General features: G+C 41.1%; 2 protein-coding genes across 2 annotated transcripts in view; both read left to right on the plus strand.

Annotated features, from left to right (window-relative positions):
• Nucleotides 1-14,242, plus strand: part of Exo1 (exonuclease 1) — a 40,095-nt gene extending 25,853 nt beyond the window's left edge. Inside the window, exons 10-14 of the mRNA XM_013021760.1 lie at nt 1,051-1,297; nt 4,380-4,947; nt 7,971-8,072; nt 9,923-10,116; nt 13,244-14,242. Coding sequence (XP_012877214.1) covers nt 1,051-1,297; nt 4,380-4,947; nt 7,971-8,072; nt 9,923-10,116; nt 13,244-13,379 — 1,247 coding nt within the window. The 3' untranslated portion in view covers nt 13,380-14,242. The remainder of the gene's footprint in view (nt 1-1,050; nt 1,298-4,379; nt 4,948-7,970; nt 8,073-9,922; nt 10,117-13,243) is intronic.
• Nucleotides 14,243-20,551: 6,309 nt separating this feature from the next.
• On the plus strand, nt 20,552-21,841 carry Becn2 (beclin 2). Its single transcript, XM_013021735.1, has one exon. The coding sequence runs from the start codon at nt 20,552-20,554 to the stop codon at nt 21,839-21,841; it is 1,290 nt and encodes a 429-aa protein (XP_012877189.1).
• Nucleotides 21,842-22,512: the final 671 nt, after the last annotated feature.

Here is a 22,512-nt window from a genome sequence, read left to right on the forward strand (position 1 = left end):
TTCGCTCTTCTCTGTTCTGAAATTCTTTTCTTCTCTTTCTTTTTTTGTTATTTCTCACCTCTGGTTTTTCTCTGAGTGTTCGTCTTTTTGTTGTTGTCGGTCTCTTGGGGAGATTAAGCGTTGGAACTCGAACTCTCTTTTTGGTTGGAGAGAGCTGTGGCGTTTCCCTACTGCCCCGTCGCCATCTTCGGCTTTTCAGGCTTTAACTTTTTGTATTATCCAACAATATGCTTTATTCCGAAACCACAAAATACATTTAACACACCAGTCTTTCAGGTTTTTATAGCTAGGTAATAAGAATATTAATCAAATTACTATAATACAACACAACATTCACATATACTGAAAAATCATAACATCCATGAAATGAATACATAGCTACTGGTTTTTTGGATTATTTTTTAAAAGTCATCATTTATAATGTAAATTGCCCCTCAAAATTTGTATATAAAATGTTTGAAATAATAAATATTTAGCCAAACAATTGATTATGCCCTGAAATTTTAGTTGAGGTGATTTTATGTAAAATTATATAACTATTTGACTAAATGTTAACTAGTACATAAAATTATCGAACATAGCTAAAGTATTTGCTTTTAAATCTTTGTATTCCGGGCTGGGAAGGTGGCTCAGTGGTAGAGCGCTTGCCTTGCATGCCTGAGGCCCTGAGTTTGATTCCTCAGCACCACATAAGCAAAAAGAAAAAAAGCCGGAAGTGGCGCTGTGGCTCAAGTGGTAGAGCGCTAGCCTTGAGCTGAAGAGCCGATGGACAGCGCCCAGGCCCAGAGTTCAGGCCCCACAACTTGACCCCCCCCCAAAAAAAAATCTTTGTATTCCTATCTGTGAAGCATTGTTTGTTTATTTTTTAAAGTATGGCTCAAAGTTGCCTAGGTAGTAGAGCAACTGTCTAGAATGCACAGTTTTCATTGCTGGTACTACAGAAAAAAGTACAACTGCCTTTACAATAGCCAAAAAAGGACTATAATGTTGAAACCTAATTTCCAACTGTAGGGGAAATAAAGATTTACAGGTAATTTTGTTTTTATTTAGAAGAGCTGTCAGAAGATGATCTGTTGAACCAGTATTCTCTTTCATTTATAAAGAAGACAAAGAGAATTAATTGTGGAACCAATAAATTACTCAACTCTTCTGAAATGCTTGTGCCTGAACTGGGAGATGAAAGTACTCTAACGAAAAGCTTAAAGACGCCACCGAAGTCAAGGAATAAATTTGCAACATTTTTACAAAGAAAAAATGAAGAAAGTAGTGCAATTGTAGTTCCAGGGACTAGAAGCAGGTATAGTTATATCTTCAAAATGTTTTTTATCTGCTATATTATATACTTTATTAGTATTTATTTTCTCCCGAAATTGAGTCTAGAGGTATATGGGTTATAGGATTTAACATGAACTGACAATTCTGGACATGTTGGTTTGACTTAGCGTATTTCCATTTTGTGATGGAGTGAAAATGATGATGCACTCAGTAACTGTTGTACATCAGTTCTGAATTTTGGTCTTCTATCAGATCCGTGGTAGATGAATGTGATTCTCTCATGCTGGGTATCAGTAGCAAGCCACAGCTTTCAGCCACCTAATCATGAGGGGTAACAACTGATTATGTTCAGTAGGCTAGGTATACTAAATGTACTTTCAGCTTCACAGCATTTTCAGTTTACACTGAGTTTATGACACTTAAACCCAATGGAAGTTGGGAGATTTCTGTATTGTCTTAGTTCTGACCTAAATGCATTGCTGTTTCTTCCCAATTAGTTCTGCAATCTGTCCATATAGAATCCCAATTGAAACCCGCACCCCTTTGGTTACATTTTATATTACAGAAATTCTGTTACTTGGGCAATTCCCTTTTCCTTTTTGGCTATACCTACTTTGGTAGTTTCTTGGGGAGCTTTATGCCATTTTATTCTTGAGAAGCTTATAGTTGGGAAAAAAATGTATATACATATATACACACACATATATAAACAATGTCATACAGTACTGTAAGTACAGTGGTTAAGGCATGTGTACTTAAAAAAATTATTGTTTTAAAAGGGTGTTATAGTTACATAAGTCAGGTTAAGGGTACATTTCTTTTGGGGCAGTATCATCCCCTTCCCTCATGTTCTCCCAGTTTTTCACTCCAATCTCCAATTTTTTTTTTTGTTTTTGGGTCCGGTTGTGGGGCTTGAACTCTGGGCCTGGGCGCTGTCCCTCAGCTCTTCAGCTCAAGGCTAGCACACTACCACTTGAGCCATAGCACCACTTCTGGCTTTTTTTTTCTGCTTATGTGGTGCTGGGGAATCGAACCTAGGGCCTCATGCATGCAAGGCAAGCGCTATACCACTGAGCCAACTTCCCAGCCCCAATCTCCAATTTTTTTATGGCATTCAAAAGGTATCAATTGATGAGGCAGAGGATGGATAGGGTAAGAAAGAGGAATGAATATTTTGGCAGTTCCTATTTAGGGTTAAATGAATTATGAGTAAAGCAGACAAAGACTGTAGCCAAGTGCCTTCACAGAAGACTCAAAACAGCTTGAGAAAAGCTACTGCTTGCTGTTCTTACTAATAGAATGCAGGCTGGGGAAAGATGATGAGTGATGAGATTTTGGAGTCAGTGTAGTTTGGGGACTAAAAATGTAGCTAAGCCCTAGAACTAGGCTGTCTGTATTTCTGTTTTCTTTATTCATGAGATGTTTGACTTGAACAGGGGATGTGCACAGAAGAGAACCCTACTACATTGTTGGTGGGAATGTAAACTTGTTCAATCACTTTGGAAAGTAGTATGGAGCTTCCGCAGAAGACTCCACATAGACCTCTCCTGTGACCCAGCAATCCCACTTTTGGGCATTTACCCAAATGATCACAAACAAGACCATACTAAAGCTACCAGCATGACTATGTTTATTGCAGCATTATTTACCATAGCTAAGATATGGAACCAACCCAGATGCCCCTCAGTACATGAATGGATCAAGAAAATGTGGTATATATACACAATGGAATTCTATGTCTCCATCAGAAAGAATGATATCACCCCATTTGTTAGGGAATGGAAAGACTTGTAAAAAATTATATTAAGTGAAGTAAGCCAGGCCCAAAGAAACATAGGTCCCATGGTTTCCCTTATTTGCAATAGCTAGTATATCTCTGAGACAAGCAGAAAAGGTCAGATAAGTTGATGTTAGGTGAAATGAACCCCAGGATAAGTATTCAAATGGTTTTTTTTTCTTTCTTGTTATTTCTAACACATTTGTAAGATGATTTCTTTGTTACTTTTTATGACTTTCCCCCAAGGTATAACCCCTGCTTTCACTATATTTGATGTTGGTATAATTAGTGGAGGGGAAGGGCAAAAACAAACCATTTAAATAGGGATACAGGTGGACCATTGAAACAATGAGCTGTACAAGTCATTATGTTAAAAAATGAACTTTACAACTTTGGATGGGTAGGGAGGGGGAGATAGGAAGGGATGGGAAGGGAAAACAAAGGAGGAGGCAACAATGCTTGATAAGAAATGTACTCATTACCTTGCTCATGTAATTGTAACCCCTCTGTATGGTATTTTCACAATAAAAAAATAAAACAGAAAAACGAAAAAAAAAAAAAGGACTACGTGTATGACTTCAGTGGTAGAGTACAGTCTAGCAAGTGCAGGATTCAAACTAGTACTTTCCCTCAAAAGAAACCAAAAAAAGAGGCTGAAGCTAACAGTTGTAACAACTTCAGAGGTTATTGGGGCTGGGATTGGGGCTTGAACTCAGCCTGCGATGCTGTCTCATACCTTTTTGCTCAAGGCTAGTACTCTATCACTTGAGCTACCCCTCCCCTTCAAGCCTTTTGGTGGTTAATTGGAGATAATGCTCTCATGACTTTCCTCCTGGCTGGCTTTGATCCTTGATCCTCAAACTTCAGCTTCCTCAGGATTACAGTCATGAGCCATCAATGCCCAGCAACTTCAAATTTGAAAGAATTAAGTGAATATTATAAGTAAGTCACCTAAGACAATGACTGATCAAAAATACCATGAATGCTCTTATTGTCTGCGTGGTAGTACTGGCTCAATCCTTGTTCAATTTTATCTCCAATCAACCAGGAAGAAGCTGCAAGTAGAGGTATGGCTGAGGTGGTAGAACATGTTGAGTGAAAAAGCTAAGGGATAGCACCGAGGCCCTGAGTTCAAGGCCCAGTACCAGCAAAAAAACAAATTCCAACTTTGACTAAAATCCAAGACCCATGTTGTCTTTACTTATCAAATTAGTTTTCTGTGAGACATTTTTTAAAGGAACTGGACTGTAATTCCATTTTGAATCATTGTGAGATCCTTTTAACCTTAAAATACTTGAAATAATCCATTCTTTCCATTTCATGTTAGGTTTTTCTGCAATTCTGTGGATTCTGCTGACTTTGCACCAAAGACAGTCAACACTCAGTCTCTAAATGACACTGCTGTCACCGATAATGCTGCTAATCTTGGTGATTCAGATTGTCCAGACCTAGAAGACCAGAAGTTGGTTGACACAAATATCATGCATAATTCAAGGGACCAGATTTCTGATGATGTGACTGTGTTTGCTGATGAAGAGTCTCAGTCTACCAAAACCAGCCAATTCACACAGAGCATTTCACCACCCACGCTGGGGACACTAAGGAGTTGCTTTAGTTGGTCTGGAAGTCTTGGGGATTTTTCAAGAACTCCAAGCCCTTCTGTAGGCACAGGCTTGCAGCAGTCTAAAAGGAAGAACGATTCCCCTCCGTGTCTGCCTGAGAACAGTGCTATGTCTGTTCTGTCTCAGCCAAAGAGTGATGAGTCAGGCGATGAATCTCAGCTTTTACAGGAAACAACCTGGTCTTCACAGTCTCAGGAAAGCACAGTGTCATCCCCACACAGTTTAAATGCATCAAAACTTTCTCAGCCTTCTAGTAAGGACTCTGATTCAGAGGTAAGTCATATCATAAGCCTTGGTTTTTTAATTCCATATGGAAAAGAAAATAACTTGTTATCAGACAACTGAAAGAATTATCTACAACTTTTCATTTTAAATCTCATTTGATCACATGTCATTCCTTGAACTTCTTCGTATCTGTCATGCTGGGAAGGTGGCTCCGTGGTAGAGTGCTTGCCTTGCATATCTGTCATGCCTTCCACATCTGGACATTTGAAACATAATTCTGTACTTCCTTTGACCACTTTGGTAATGGCACCGTTCACACCTACGCAGCATGATAAACTGAATGAAGAGTTATTTTAAATTTATTCTTTAATCTGTTGCTTTTTTTTGTATGTGCCAACAATGGGAGCATGATCACCGGGCTCTTTTGCTCACGCCTGATACTTTACTACTTGAACCATACCCCTAGTTCCAGCTTTTTCTGTCTATTTAAAGATAAGAGTTGTAAAGAAATGGCCCTATTGATGTGTTGATATCTGTTATATTTTAGTAGTTCAGGAAAAATATTTTTTTTTAATTTCTGCTAAATTTCCTGAAAGACCGTTATTTTTACTTTGTTGTCAATTAATAAAAGCACCCTAATTCCTTATTCTATATAAAATATCTTTTATTCTAGATTTAATTTTATTTCTTAGACCAAAAAAGTCTAAATCTGTATTGTTCTTAAGATCCAATGACATTTTCTAATGACATAATGACGTTATATCTTTCTGGAATCTTAGTTTAAGAACTGAGCTTATCAGTGTACCCTGTTTAATCATCACCAAATATAATCACTAGGTTGTAAAAACAATTAGGCCCACAGTAATATATAACATTTTGATGTCTGATAATCCAAAAATTGAAAAGAATATAATGAGTCAGTATGCCTTGAAAGTACATACTTAAGTTCTCCAATAAAATGAATTTAGTAGATTCAAATTGAAGGAAAAAAACCCAGGCTAAAACCTTGTGACCTTGTGACTTATTTTTGTGGTTTTTAGGAGCAGGCCATTTTCTTTTTTCTTTTCCATTTTCTTTTCCTTTTCTCCACTTTCTTAGTTGGTCCACAGTAAATAGGGCCTGCTGGTCTGGCAGTGGTACTACATCCAATGTGGCTTGAGTTGTTTCATAGAGCATCACTATTGGAGGATCCACACAAGTTTGCTGAGCTCCTTTTAGGCATTGTTTGCCTTTTTCCAGCATACATCTTCCTGTTGCACCTATTTCCTAAGCTTTCAGCCAGGTTATACCAGGCCTTATCAGTTCACTGGCAGTGGGCTGGTCGTGTAGAGAGAACACCATACATTTTTTTGTCTTCTGAGCTAAGTAATCCTCATCTCTCCTACTCTGCTACAAAAACACTAACTGAATCACTTCCTGGCACCTACAGTAAATTCTTCTTAGGATATTTACTTATTGCAAAGAAGTCTATCAGCCTGGGACCAGTGGCTCCTTAGCTACTCAGGAGGCTGGGATCTGAGGATCTCAGTTCAAAGCCAGCCTGGGCAGGAAAGTCTATGAGACTCTTATCTCCAATTAACCACCAGAAAACTGGAAGTGGCTCTGTGGCTCAAGTGGTAGAGCACTGCCTTGAGCTGAAATGCTGAGGGACAGCACCCAGGCAAAAAAAAAAAAAATTCAATCAACTCTTACAGTTAATATAAAATTGGTATGATCTTTGATTCCAAGAATGTTTCTAATAGCCACAATGCCATTGAGATTTTGTTGTTGTGTTTTCTGAGGCTTTATTTTAAAGCTAATTTTCATCCTATGCTTCTGAAGAAAATTTTTTGCTTCACTATTGGAGCCTTCAGTTGATAGTTCATTGTGGAAGCCACCAATCATAGATTCTAGTCGGAGGTCAAAATAAATCTTAGGTTCCACCCATAACCCTTACTGTAAGAAATACTTTAGAACGGGTGTTATGATGGCCCATGCCTGCAGTCTCAGCACTTGAATTGGGTGAAATAGAATGATCACAAAGTTGAAGAAAACTAGGCTAAACAATAGAGACTCTGTCTCAGATAAGTAAAATTTATCCCAGAGTAGCCATATTAGTGTCTGTACAAGTTAGTGGGGTCTTATTCATCTTGAGTTGTTTAAATATTAAAATGGATAGAATCCCAAGGTAAAAACTTAACTCAAAAAATGCTCCTCTTTGAAACATGCAAAACGCTTTCATTCATTGATCTTTTGAGAAAATCTTCCATCTATAGGAAAGTCATGCATGATGAAATTAGGGGTCAGGGGGAGCAGGTTATCCTCAAAGATAAGTGTTTATTAGACGTAGTGCTTGAGAAAAAACACCCTTTTTCTCTTTATTTCTTTTGCCAGTCCTGCGGCTTGAACTCAGAGCCTGGGCACTGTCCCTGAGCTTCTTATGCTCAAGTTTATCACACTACCACTTCAGCCACACCACCACTTGTATTTTATCCTGTTTATGTGGTACTGAGAAATCAAACCCAGGGCTTCATGCATGCGGAGCAAGCACTCTACCAAGTCACATTCCTAGCCCTGAAAGGACATTTTTTGGTTTTTATTTTTTGTTATTCTTTTTTGTTTTTTGTTTTTTTGCCAGTCCTGGGGCTTGAACTTAGGGCCTAGGCTCTTAGGCACTCTCCTTGAGCTTCTTTTGCTCAAGGCTAGCACTCTACCACTTGAGCCACAGCATCACTTCTAGCTTCTTCTGTTTATATGATACTGAGGGACCAAAGCCAGGACTTCATGCATGCTAGCTAGCAAGCACTCTACCACTAAACCACATTCCCAACCCCTTTTTCTCTTTCATATAAACCATATTGCACACTTAGAAGAGATGTAGACCTGCACTGGTTCAGTGTTTCATGCTTAGTAATATATGAGAATGTCCTCTTTTCCATAATAGACCTACATCCTTTTAATTAGGTCTATTTTCTATGACATTGTATTTTATTTATATTGTCTTTCTTACTCCATTTATTTTGTTTTGTTAAATATTAGTTGCTAAAAATCCATAGTAAATTTTTATTTTTGTGTTTGATCTGGGAATCTAGGAATCTGATTATAACATTCAGTCACTTGATAGTCAAGGTAACCAGAACTTCAAGCAACGTTTATCTCATTTTTCAAAGAAGGACACACTTCTAAGGAAGAAGGTAAAACTTATTTATTTCTTAATTTCAGATGGAGAAATATGAGCAAAATTAAAAACTACCGTGCCTGTATTCAGGATCTTTAAAAGATGTCTACTTCCAAATTTTCTAGGACAATACTTTTTACTGTAGATATTTTTTCCTATTTTGTCTTATACTATATAGAAGATATTTTTCAATGTAGTTGCTTAGTTATTATAATAACTATATTCTATACCATTGTATGGGTTATATAATCCTCTTTTTAATCACTTATTCTTTTTTTGCAGGGGTGGGGGGAGATTCTGGGGCTTGAACTCAGGGCCTGGCCACTGTTCTGAGATTTGTTTAAATTTTTTAATTTTATTTTTTTGTCAGTCCTGGGGACTAAACTCGGGGTGTAGGCATTGTCCCTGAGCTTCTTTTTGCTCAAGGCTAGCATTCTACCAGTTGAACCACAGCACCACTTCTGGCTTTTTCTGTTTATGTGGTACTGAGAGCGAACTCAGGGCTTCATGCATATTATGCAAGCACTCTACCACTAAGCTACATTCCCAGCCCTGTCCCTGAGCTTTTGTGCTCAATGCTTGTACCCTATCACTTGACAACTCTATTAGTTGGAGATGAAGAGTCTCACAGACTTTCCTACTCAAGTTGACTTTAAACCTTGATCCTCAGATCTTAGCCTCCTGAGTAGCTAGGATTACAGGTGTGAGGCACCAGAACTCAGCCTATAATTTATTCCAAAACCATTTTTGGTATGGTAAACAGCATTGGAACCAAAATGTTGTGGGTATATATTTAAATGCCTTTTTAAAAACTAATTTGTTCCGAGGTATTGTGATTGAAAGCTTTCACAGGAATTGTCAAAAGACCTTTTAATAACTGTGAACTGCTGGGCACTGGTGGCTCATGTTTGTAATGCTATTTAGGAGGCTAAGATCTGATGATCAATATTTGAAGACAGCCCAGGCAGGAAAGTCCAAGTAACCACCAAGCAAAGCCACAAGTGGAGCTGTGACTCAAGTGGTCGAGAGCTAGCCTTAAGCAAGAAAAATCAGATTTAATGAACAGGCCCTGAGTTAAAACCCGAGGACTAGTACCAAAAAAAAAGGAACTGTGAACCTATGATTAGCCAGTCTTTTTTGTTTCAACTTTTTCATTCTTTATATATTCTCTGCTATAGTAATCAGTTGGAAAAGCTTATTTTGTATACTTCTTTCTCTCATTGTCATAACACAGCAACAAAGCTTCAATGTCTCCATAATGTTCTCATGACAGAAATGAACCATCCAGTGGGAACATACCAATAGTGGTTGAAATAAATTATGCCACACTTATACAATGGTAGAACAGGCAACTAGTCCAAAATAAAATTCAATTGTACATTCCAATGGAAAAATCTCCACACTGTACCATTAAGTAGAATGAAGGAAAACAAACTAATAAACATGCTTTACTGCAGGTTTCTGTAGAAATGCCTTAATGCAGGTACTGGAACTGATAACAGTAGTTGTTTTTCTCTGGAACAACAGGCAAAGAGGAAATGAATGAGGCTTGCCTTTCTTTCACTTCTAAACGTTATGCCTTTGTACATCATTATCTGTTAGAATCATTGTGATCATTTCTTTAATAGACATATAAATATATTTTTATGCATTGCTTATGCAGTACTTTTTGGTTCTACTTATAAAGAATGTTTTGAAATTAATTACAGGTAATGTTAAAATGGGAATTTAAGATCAGACGTGACACATACCTATAACCCCAGCACTTAGGCTCAGGCATATAGATCATGAGTTCCTAGACCAGCCTGGCTTATGTAGCAAGACTGTGAAAACCACAAGTAACAAAAATGCACATTTAATCCTCAGGTTCCTGGGCTACATAAGTCTAGTTCTGCAGAGTCTCTTTCTGCAACCAAGATCAAGCCCCTAGTACCAGCACGAGCCAGTGGACTGAGCAAGAAGCCAGCAAGCATCCAGAAGAGAAACCATCATAACTCTGAGAACAAGCCAGGATTGCAGATAAAAATCAGTGAGCTCTGGAAAAATTTTGGATTTAAAAAGTGAGTTTCCTTTTTCCTTATTCTGATTAGGATATACTTCTGCATATAATTAGTTATGGCCTTATCTGACAGTTCTTTGTGATTCCATAGACTTTAGAATCTGTTAAACAAATTGAATTTTTAGATCTAGAGTGTTTCAATTCATCTTATTTCTCAGCATTGTAATGGGAATAATGTTTTCCCCAGGGGTTCAGAGGGAAATCACTGAATTTATATGATGAATTCACCAGATTTGCCATTTTAGACAGTCACTTTACCATATGAACCACACCTCCAGCCCTTACCAGAACTACTTTTTTTTTAACCATAGGACTTCTTTATATTAGATTTCAATTTTTTTTTTAATTTTTTTTTTGTCAGTCATGGGGCTTGAACTCTGGGCCTAGGCCTCAGCTCTTCAGCCCAAGGCTAGTGCTCTACTACTTGAGCCACAGCTCCACTTAGTTTTTTGGCTGTTAATTGAAGATAAGAGTCTCACAGACTTTCCTGCCAAGGCTGACTTTGAACCTCGATCCTCAGATCTCATCTTCCTGAGTAGCAAGGATTATAGACATGAGCCACCAGCACCCAGCTAGATTTCAATTTATAGATCTTTTTTTTTTTTTTTGGTGGGGAGTCAGGGTTGGTCATTTAGAAATTTTAAAGTTAGGGGCTGGGAAGGTGGCTCAGTGGTAGAGCGCTTGCCTTGCATGCCTGAGGCCCTGGGTTCAATTCCTCAGCACCACATAAGCAAATAAGAAAAAAGCCGGAAGTGGCGCTGTGGCTCATGTGGTAGAGCGCTAGCCTTGAGCTGAAGAGCTGAGGGACAGCGCCCAGGCCCCAGAGTTCAAGCCCCATGACCGGACCCAAAAAAAAACAACAAAGAAATTTTAAAGTTAATGTTTTATCATATATTAACTCATTTTGGCTTTTTAAGGTTGTTAAAAAGAGTGAAATGAGTGGCGTTTTATAACCTGTGATCTCCACTATCTAGCTAAGTTCTTTCATCTGTTTCTGCCTTTGATCTGTTTGGATATAATAATTTTGTTGAAGTGTATGGCCCCTTATGTTTATAATTGGAGGTGCATATTTTAACAGCCTTTGTAGAAAAGTAAATTTTCATCTTTGCTATTCCACCAAAATTCAAAAAGCAGTAGTTTTAGTTTTATGTTTTCTTTCTTAAGGTTAATTATAGCATAGGCTAGGAATCCATTGTCAGCTGACTTAATAGTCTGTGCTGCAGCCAACCACCAGTGGCTTGCACCTGTAATCCTAGCTACTCAGGAGGCTGAGGTCTGAGGATCATGTTTTGAAACCAACTCTTTCAGAAAAGTCCATGAGACTCTTATTTCCAATAAACTACTCAAAAAAGCCAGAAGTGGTGCTGTGGCTCAGGTGGTCGTGTGCTAGCCTTGAACATAAAGAAGCTCAAGGACAGCACCCAAGCCCTGAGTTCAAGCCCCATGACAGAAAGAAAGATAGTTCATGTTGCATTACAATCCACTGATGTATTTTCTTAAGTATCAGGGTGTTACCTATACAAGTTTTCTAAAAACTCAGTTTTTACTTGAAAAATTAGATGTGCTCCTTGGCAACAAATAAGTGCTGTTTTCGTTTGCAGTAGCAGGCTCTGGTTTCTTTGGAGAAGACCTGCATGAACGACCATAATGTCAAACATGCTTAGCTAGTGATAACCTTCTAGTTGGAAGTGCAACAAGGTGGGGTGTGTGTGTGTGTGTGTGTGTGTGTGTGTGAGTGAGTGAGTGTGAGTGTGTGTGTGTACATACACTTCCCTTTTTGTCACTGAATATAAAATGGGATAAATGGTTGAGATATTACTTACCAGTTTTTATTGATTCATCAAGTTGTCTTTTATTTTTGTTTTTATTTTGTTTTAGTTTCATTTTCTCACAAGAATTTCACTGTTGCCTACATTGGCTCTAAACTCCTGGGCTCAAGCAGTTGTCTTTCCTTTCATTTTTGTTGTTGTTGTTGTCGTTGTTGTTGTCGTCTTAAATATTAGAGGAGAAAATCCACTTAGAGATGGTAAAAGTCTAAAGATACACTATAATGTCTTCCAGTATAAGAAAATCCGTTCTACAGTCTTTTTATCCTCAAGGAAATTATTCATCATATATATAATATTGACATACTGAGGTTTGAACTCAGGGCCTTGCTTTTGTAAGGCAGATACCCTACCACTTGCGCCATGCCCCGCAACTCTTTTTTGCTTTAGTTATTTTTCAGATAAGTCTTGTATGTTTACAAGACTTACAAGGGACAGATTCAGTCAGACCATGATGTTCTTACTTAATACCTTGTTTTTGTTGTTAGTAGATGGAGGCAGTGACACAAATAAGCTATACTTTACTATTTATAGTTTGGTGGCACTGCCTTTTTATTCCCTCTCATCATACTTGGGTTTAGAACAGAGTCTCACTTTTGCTAGACAGTTATTCTTCCTGTTGAGCCATGTCCCCAACTGTCTTGATTCATACTAGGTTTCTGGCAGATTTTACTCAATATTTACTGCTTTACCATTGTCAGTACCCATGTCAGCAGAATAGATGAGGCAAATAAAGTCTAAATATTACAAATCCAAGCTCTATTTATATTTGTGCTTAGCCATACTTGAGCAAGGCTTTGGGAGACAATTAAGTTTCTCTCCTGGACTGTGCCCTAGCTAGTACTTAAATCTAGTAGTAGCCTAGCTCCTACATTGAAAGAAAGGTGATTTTGGAATGAAGACGAGGCACCGAGAAGCACTCAGGAGAACATGAATGGGGCCAGTAAGGAACTGAGACAGGTGGTATCTTAAGGGATTTTACTTCACCTCGTCACATACCTCTATTTTTTTCCAAGGTATTCTTTTTTAAAAAAATTTAATTGTCAAGGTGATATACAAAAGGGTTACAGTTACAAGGTAATAAGTACATTACAAGGTAATAAGTACATTTCTTCTCAAACTTGTGACCCCTTCCCTCATTTTTCTCCTACTTTCCTTCTCCCCCACCTCCCACCCCCAAGTTGTACAAATCATTTCCAACATCTTTTCTTGTGTATATCTCTGTTGCATTGGTTCCTCCCTTGTCCCAATCTGTTAACATTCAGTACTCAAAAAGTACCCAATTTATTTTATATTTTGCAGAGACTCTGAAAAGCTTCCTTCTTATAAGAAGCCCCTGTCTCCAGTCAGGGATAACATCCAGCTCACTCCAGAATCGGAAGAGGATATATTTAACAAACCCGAGTGTGCACGTGTTCAGAGAGCAATATTCCAGTAGTGTAGCTGCTGGGTGACTGGTATCTACGCGAACATCATCTGTTTGAATTCCCTGCTTGAAAACGGGGCACTTACCAGCCTAGAAAATTTATTCTTACACCAATTTTATTTTTAAAGTATGCAGAATACATGTTGTATATTACTTATGTAATTGTTTCTTTTCCCCAGCTTTTTATATTTTCATAAGAAGCTAAATAGAATAATGTTCTGGCATTTTCTTTTTTGGTTGTCTTAACATTAGAGAGAAAAATCCATTTGGAGATGGTAAACATTTAAAGATATTCTGTACTGTTGTCCAATATAAGAAAGATCACAGTTCTATAATCTTTTTATCCTCAAGGAAATCCCCCTATTTCTCTGGGTTTTCTTCCCCCCGCCCTTTTTCCTGCTCTTTTTCACAGTTAAGTTAAAAATAAAATTGCTGGGATAGGAGAGGTAGTTACTCTCAAGAGTTTGGTTTGAATCGTAGGTTAACAGTGAGGAAAATTGTTTTCAGCCTCAGGTGAAAGGAGCTACTTCTTCTAACATCACTGATAATCATAGACTTCAAAATAGCCTGTTTTCCTTCCATCTTTTTTGAAGTGTTCTTTAGTGTTTATGTAAAATGAGCACCTTAAGTTGCTATGTAAGATACGGAAGCTCCAGTATATGTGATTGAACATATGGAAAAATGGACAGGTGTTAAAGGGAGAGCCAGTTACACAAGGGAAAGTCTGAAATGAAAGGGAGTAGAAGAATTACAGGTGCGTTTGCAGTACAGAGGATAAAGACTCAAACTGTTTTTATTGGAAGTTAATTAAATTAGAAATTTGCAATACAGAGGATACTCAGACGGTTTTAATTAGAAAAAATTTTAAAAGGCATAAAAATTAAAAGAGATCCAATCTGTGGAAAAAATATAAACTAAATACAAGAGTCTATTTGAGTTTCCTGTGAATGTTTCCTGCTACAGAATCGTATTATCTGCAGACATTTATCTCTTCACCTGAAAGACTACTTAAAAGTCAAAAATAATAAACGTACACTATAAATGCTCAAAGATGGAACAGAAGGCCAGGACATCAGGCAAGGAAACCACTGGATGAGGGTTAATAAAAGGATGAGGCTAAGTCTCCAACAACAACAGGGCTGTGAGGTGTTACTTGGTGATGCAGACGGTGGAGACAAATGAGTCTGAGATCTCACTAGCCTTTGCCATGCATAGCAGGCCAAGCTGAGAAGAGTCTGAAATGGAGGCGATTTTAGTGACTAATGGGTGAGTGCAAGAGACGCACAGTAGGATCTGAAGGACAGAATCTAGTCCCTGTGACTATGACTTGTGGAAACTCATCTTCTAAGTTTCCCAAGATTCCCTTCCAGAATGCAATCCCTTCTGAAGGGTAACTGCTAAGAGGGAGACAGACTAACCAAGAGGTAGTTAATGGAATACAAAGTCAACCAAAAAGTTTGAGCAGAATATCCTAGTCTCAAACATCTAAGAACAACTTTAAGTTAGAAATTTCTCATGATCATGCTTCCTTAATGTTTCAGAGAACTAATTTCACTTAAAATTACAGACAGGATTTTAGATCCATCTCATACAGGGGTGTTTTATTTTTTAAAAAATGATGAGAATCTTATTCCCAAGTAATTGCAATCTACTGAAACCTATCCATAAGCAAAAGAAGTTAACAACTTGACTATTATCAAAGGACTATGAAGTATATTTTGGAAATAGAGCAGGGAGGCAAGCATTCTTCCTGTCTTTCCATCATGAACAACTGTTGACTTACGAAGGGGAAGATGAAGGGGAAAATCTCCTTTAATAAGAAGTTGAGGTGAAGTAAAATCATTTTGCAACTGGGCATCATCGAGAGACAACCTGCTGTCCTGTGCCTCCCAGGGAAAGCTACATTGCCTGTTCTGCCAGAGGAAGTAGAGATTATTTGAATTATACTTCTGGGTTCTGCACCCTGCAAACTGCAAGAGAACCAAGGACTATGGAGTGAGGACACAAGTACAAGTAGTAAAATCTAGACTTGGAAGCCACAGGATTAATGCCCTGTCATCTTTAACTGTTAGCTGTAAGGGAAAGGTGTGAGGGGAAAGTAAAGGTAGACAAAAGCAAAGCTAGAGCTGGGCACTGATGGCTTATACCTGTAATCTTAAACTACTCAGGAGGCTTGAGTGAAGATCCCAGTTCAAAGCCAGCTTGGGCAGGATGTTCCATGAGACTCTCCAACAGACTAACAAAAGTCTGAAAATGGAGCTATATAGCTCAAGTGGCTTGAGTAAAAAGCTAAGGGACAGGCTCTGAGTTCAAGCCCTACAACCAGCACAAATAAAGATTATTTAGAAATGTACACTGGAGGGCTGGGAAGGTGGCTCAGTGGTAGAGCGCTTGCCTTACATGCTCAAGGCCCTGGGTTCGATTCCTCAGCACCACATAAGCAAAAAGAAAAAGCCGGAAGTGGCGCTGTGGCTCAAGTGGTAGACTAGCCTTGAGCTGAAGAGCTGAGGGACAGCGCCCAGGCCCAGAGTTCAGGCCCCACCGGACCCCCCCCAAAAAAAGAAATGTACACTGGAGTCAAATAGCTATATAAGAAAATGGTAACTATAGAAGTCAGAATCGTTTACTCCAGGGAGTTGGAGAGGTTGGCGAAAATCAAATCACTGGGTAGTATTGATGGGAGGATTGCTACATATTCTATTATTGCAATGTAAATGCAAGATCCTAGCTTTGTAAGAACTTCACATGCCATGCAGTTTTCTGTTTCTCCTAAGCATTTTTAATAGTTCTAGTACTTCCCTCAAATCTAAGACATGGTTGGAAGAGGCATCATTTTATGTACCACTGAAATGAAAATCCATTAAATTGGCATTCCATCCACTAACATTTTCAGAAGTGTTTAACTATAGACTAGGACAGACAAAATGCAGTATATAGCACAGATGTATCCCTCATAAGCCAAATGAAGTATGCTCACCACCGGCACCACCCTCATCAGACTTATGCACCACTGGCACTGGACAATTTTTGGTCTCAAAAAGAATGGAAGCACAGCCAAAGGTAGTCCCTGTTAGAAGATGAGGAAATGCAAATAATGGGTCATGGTGGCTGCTGCATCCTCCCAGCCTTAGATGCTAAAAATGGAGACTAGGAGGCCACAGGCCCATTGACTAGGGTGCATTACAATAAATTTAAGAACATGCTCAGGTTCTTAGAAACATGGGTTCCGAGCATGCTTTGTGGCTGCTGCCTCCTCCAGTCTAGTCTCCATTCTAGTTTCCTGCCTCTAAGGAATGCCTGCATGTCCAGCTTTTTTCATTTCTGGACAAGACACAAATGTCAGAAAAGTTAAATCTTGAAAGAGATAAAAGATTATAACTGAGGGAGGAACAGAGGCTCTGCTTGGGTTTTTTTTAAGTAAAATGTCATGTCAAACCAATTTATTTTCTTGCTTCATGAAGAAAGTAGCTAGGTGCCAGTGGCTCATGCTTGTAATCCTAGCTACTCAGAAGGCTGAGATCTGAGGATCACAGTTTGAAGTCAGCCTGGGCAGAAAAGTCTGTGACACTCATCTCTAATTAACCACTAGAAAACCAAGTGGTGCTGTGGCTCAAAGTGGTAGAGAGCACTAGCCTTGACTGAAGAAGCTCAGGGACAGCACTCTGGCCCTGAGTTCAAGCCCCATGACTGACAGAAAAAAAAGGCAAACCAAAAAAGCCACAAATGGAACTGTGACTCAAGCCAGCCTTGAACAAAAAAGCTACAGGATAGCACCAACACAATGAGTTCAAGCTCAAAAAAAAAACAAAATACAAACCAAACTTGCTTTTTTTTTTTTTTTGCCAGTCATGGGGCCTGAACTCTGGGTCTGGGCGCTGTCCTTCAGCTCAAGGCTAGTGATCTACCACTGGAGCCACAGCACCACTTCCAGCCTTTTCTGTTTATGTGAGGAATCCAACCCAGGGCCTCATGCTTGCAAGGCTTGCACTCTACCGCTGAGCTACCTTCCCAGCCCCCAAAATTGCTTCTTTTTTTTTTTTTTTTGGTCATGGGACTTGAACTCGGCCTGGGCGCTACCTCTGAGCTCTTCGGCTCAAGGAGCCACAGCACCACTTCCAGTTTTCTGGTGTTTAACTGATGATAAGAGTCTCAAAAACTTTCCTACTTGGCTGTCTTTGAACCTCAATCCTCAGATCTTGGCCTTCTGAGTAGCTAGGATTACAGGCGGGAACCACCATTGCCCGGCTAAGAAAAACATCTTAAGAAAAATTAAGACAAAAGAAAAAAGCTTGGACAGATTCAGTTGTTAATGGCAAAATGACACTTGGCTTTCAAAGTGGGTGCAAGGATAAACCCATTCAAATTCATTTATTCGTGTTGTTAATCACTGATCTGATGTATTTGTCCATTTTCTGTTGCCCAAAGCTTACTGCTTGTCTGGATAGGTTTTTTTGTTTTTGTTTTGTTCCCAGTCCTGGGGCTTGATTTAGGGCCTGGGCGCTGACCTTGAGCTTATTTTGCTCAAGGCAAGCACTCTACCACTTGAGCCATAGCATATCACTTCTGGCTTTTTCTGTTTATATGGTATTGAATTGAACCCAAGGCTTCATGAATGCCAGGCAAGCACTCTACCATTAAGCCACACTCCCAGCATCCTCTGTAGAAGTTTTAAGGAAACCTTTTTCCTCAGTTCTAGAAATCCAAAATGGAAGGCCCATATGGTCATGGCCTTTCTCCTGACAGTCCCAGGGCAGAGACTGAGTGTGTGCAGTTTCAGTCTCTTCCTCTTCTTGGAAAGCCAATGTTACATTGAGCATGGAGGTGGGCTAGGAGAGTTCCACCCAAGATGACATTATCTAACCCAAGTTTCCACCTCCCATAATCCCTTTTACAGGCCCCAAGTTTAAGCACCACGTTTAGTGTATTTTTTTTAATTACAAAGCTACTTTAATGCTTTGTTATGTGCCCCTAGGAATAAGGGAACACTGGGAGGAGTAACCCGAGCAGCCCCAGGAATGGCTGTGGGAGAGAGAGAGAGAGAGAGAGAGACTACCTGGGGGCAAGGGAGTATGGGAGCAAAGAAGTAAGCCTCTACACACTGCCCAGCAAATGCTATCAGGGATGAGACCTGTGAGCACCATAGGAGACTGGAACTAACTCCAAGCACAAAGGTGACGGGAAAGAGGGAAGAGGGCCGTGAGCCACAAAGGTGTTTGATTTCCTTCTGTGTACCTGTGTTTCTGCTGCATGATTGTCGAGTCTCTCTACTTTGGTGGCAGCTGAAAGCTCATGAAATCAGAGCCCCACTTTAACGCGTCAGTCTGCATTGTTTTATTCTTCTGGCCTTTGAGCTCAGGCTGGTGATTTGGTGACTGTCATCACAAGGCCTGTTCCTCCTGGAGTCTCCTCCAGTCTGACATTGCAGGCCCAGCTCCCAAGTGTGTACCTTTGTAATACTTCACAGTGAAGATTAAATGTTAACACATTGAGCCTGAGGAGCCACACTCAAAGCATAAGCAAGCCATAGTGGACCATCATGAGTGATTCAACATTGAGTAAATCCCTAGGCTTGATGGAGCTCATATCCTATTGGGAAAACTAATAGTAAATAGCTGAATTCCAGTTGACAGGTGGTGGTCGGTCAGTGGAAGGTGCTCTAATAGCTGATTCCTCAGAAGACACACTCATCTAAAATGTCTATTAAATGTTTGAGTGAAGGAAGGGGTGATATTGTCCACAAAGAAATGTACTCATGACTTAGGTGACTGTAACCCTTCTTTTCAACTACTTTATGATAATAACAACAACAAATTTAAAAGACAAGAAGTACTTGAGCAGATAAAATTTAGTCTGAGACCTGAAGGGTGAGAAAGAACCAACCCAATCTTTCTGGCAGTCTGGTCTTGGTGCTGCCAAGCAAACCATATTCATGAGTCTGAGGCTAGAAGGATCTTGAGTTCAAGACCAGTTTGGGCTACAACATAGGCTTCCCGAAGGAAGTGACAGCTGACAGGGTCATTACAGGATGATTAGGAGATGACTAGGTAAAGAAAGGAATAATATTGTACTGGGGCGCCAGTGGCTCACACCTGTAATCCTAGCTACTCAGGAAAAGCTGAGATCTGAGGATTGCAGTTCAAACCCAGCCGTGGCAGTAAAGCCTGAAACTCTTATATCCAATTAAACACACACACACACACATAATCCAGTAAGTGGAGCTGTGACTCAAGTGGTAGAGAGTTAGCGCTGAGCAAAAAAGCTCCTGGATAGCACCCAAGTTCAAGCCCCAGGACTAGCATACACACACACACACACACACACACACACCAAGGACTAATGATCAACACACACACACATACACACCAAGGACTAATGATCAGTACACATACATACACACCAAGGACTAATGATCAACACACATACACACCAAGGACTAATGATCAGTACACATACATACACACCAAGGACTAATGATCAACACACACACCAAGGACTAATGATCAACACACACACACACCAAGGACTAATGATCAACACACACACACACCAAGGACTAATGATCAACACACACACCAAGGACTAATGATCAGTACACATACATACACACCAAGGACTAATGATCACACACACACCAAGGACTAATGATCAACACACACACACACCAAGGACTAATGATCAACACACACACACACCAAGGACTAATGATCAACACACACACACACACAGACACACACACACCAAGCACTAATGATCAACACAGACACACACACACCAAGGACTAATGATCAATACTGGCAGAACTTAGAATGCAAGTAGCCTACAGGACCACCCAGGAGAGGAGCCGGGATGAAGGGCGGGGCCTTCGTGCCAGGGTTAAGGTGACTAGCCTTTATCTCAAGTGAGATCAGGCCTTTTGGCTGGACTATCATGATAAGACCTTTTAAGTTTAAAAGATTACTTCCAAAAAGAAAAATCCCTTGAACCTGTGAAAGGAGGACTCGGGAAGGTTCCCGGGGTTGTTTTTCACAAACATCCCTCCTCCGTGGGGCTTTTGTGAGTAGCTGGGGTGGGTCCCCTTGAAAGGTCTCAAATAGCTTGGCCAGAGGAGAGAGAAGTACGCAAAAAGAATCCATCTTGAGGAGAGAAAAGAAAAAACACCACCTTCCCGAGTGCCCCGGGCCGGAATGGAGTCGAGCGCCCAGGCCTCTGCCATGTCTTCCATGCGCTTCCTGTGCCAGCGCTGCCAACAGCCCCTGAGGCTCGGGGAGCCCACCGAGCCCCCCGAGACGCCGGGCCCGGCGCCCACCGACGGCGGTTTGTCCAGCGATGGCGGAGAGCCCGGGGCCGGCGCCTCCAGCGGGGCCCCGGCTGGCCTGGGCGGGGAATCCAGGGCCTGTCCTGGCCAGTTCACCCTGCTTGGGAATGCTGTGTCCCTCCGAACTCTGAGCAGCATCCAGAAGACCCTGGTGGACATCTTTGCCATCCTGTCGGGCCGGAAAGTGGTGGAGCACCCGCTGTGCCAGGAGTGTACTGACCATCTTCTGGAGCAGGTGGATGCTCGGCTCTCGCAGGCGGAGCTGGACTGCCAGGCCTACCGACGTGCCCTGGAGACGGAGTTGCTGGTGGATCCGGAGGACAGGAGGGCCCTGGACAGCCGGCTGCGGGCAGAGCTGCGGGAGCTGGAGCGGGCGGAGGCCCGGCTGACGGAGGAGCTGGCCGACGCCGAGCAGGCCTGGGCCCAAGCGGCCCACGACCTGCAGGCGTCCCAGGCAGAGACGGCCGAGCTGCACCAGCAGGCCGCGCAGTACCGGAAGGAATACTGCGCCCTGGAGTGGCAACGGCTCGAACTGACGGACCAGCTGAGCAGCGTGGAGAACCAGCTGCGGTCCGCCCGGGGCCAGCTGGACAAGCTGAGCACCACCAGCATCTTCGATGTCACCTTCCAGATCTGGGAGGAGGGCCCCCTGGGCGTCATCAATAACTTCAGGCTGGGCTACCTGCCCCGCGTCCCCGTGAGCTGGACGGAGATCAGCGCTGCCTGGGGACAGGCGGCCTTGCTGCTCCTCGCCCTCGCCAATACCATTGGACTCAAGTTTCGGAGGTACCAACTCGTGGCCGGTGGAAACCATTCCTATCTGAAGTCGCTGACGGGTGACGGTGTCCGCCTGCCCTTGTTCTCCGATGGGAAGCAGAATGTCTTCTTGGAAAACACATTTGATCGCGCCATGATGGCTTTCCTGGATTGCATGCAACAGTTCAAGGAAGAGGCAGAGAAGGGCCGGGGGGGCTTGTACCTTCCCTACAGCATGCATCCGGAGCTGGGCACGCTAGAGGATGCCAAGGGCAGCGGGGAGTGGTACTCCATCCGGACCCACCTCAACACAGTGGAAGAGTGGACACGGGCTCTCAAATTCCTGCTTGTCAATTTAAAGTGGAGTCTTGCTTGGGCCTCAGAAAGGTACAGTCAAAAATAGCTTTTGCTGTGTTCTAAAATACGGTGAGATGATCAGACGGTACAACTAAAGAATGACAGTATGCTGGAGACTCAAAAAGAGTCTGTACCAATCAGTAATTTTCGAAAATATTTCCAAGAGGCCTTGGATTTGTAATCAAGCACCAGAGGCATCCAAGAAAGTGATTTTTTTTCTAGTGGAGCTGTGGCTCAGGTCGTAGAATGCCAGCCTTGAGCAGAAAACAAAACAAAATGTATTTTCCTGGAGCAAACCAAAAGACATCCTTCGTTCCCTTCCTAACACACCTTCCTGCGCTTCCTGTCCCCTTCAACTCCACCAGAGGGGAAGAATTGAGGTTGGAGGTGAGAAGAGAGGGGATAGTAAGGAGGAAAACAGAGGTCCATAATGTTTTGATGAGAAAATAAAAAAAAAATGGAGGAGCCACTGTTTGTTGTGAGACTTTGAGGGACAGCCAAGGGAGAAGATTCAGAATGAGTTTACTATTTGCTTTTCTTATGGTAATGTATAGTGAAAGCCCTCTTCAGTCTTGAGAAACTTTCAATAAATGTATTATTCTATGATTTAAAGCAAGAAGTGTGTCTTATTAGGTTGGGGTAGCTAAACACTGAGGGATGACATTGATAGATCAATTAAGGAAAGAGTCAGGAGGCGATCCCTTGCCTGCAGAAGAA

The sequence above is a fragment of the Dipodomys ordii genome, unplaced genomic scaffold (genome assembly GCF_000151885.1).
Source record: "Dipodomys ordii isolate 6190 unplaced genomic scaffold, Dord_2.0 Scaffold57, whole genome shotgun sequence".
NCBI lineage: Eukaryota > Metazoa > Chordata > Mammalia > Rodentia > Heteromyidae > Dipodomys > Dipodomys ordii.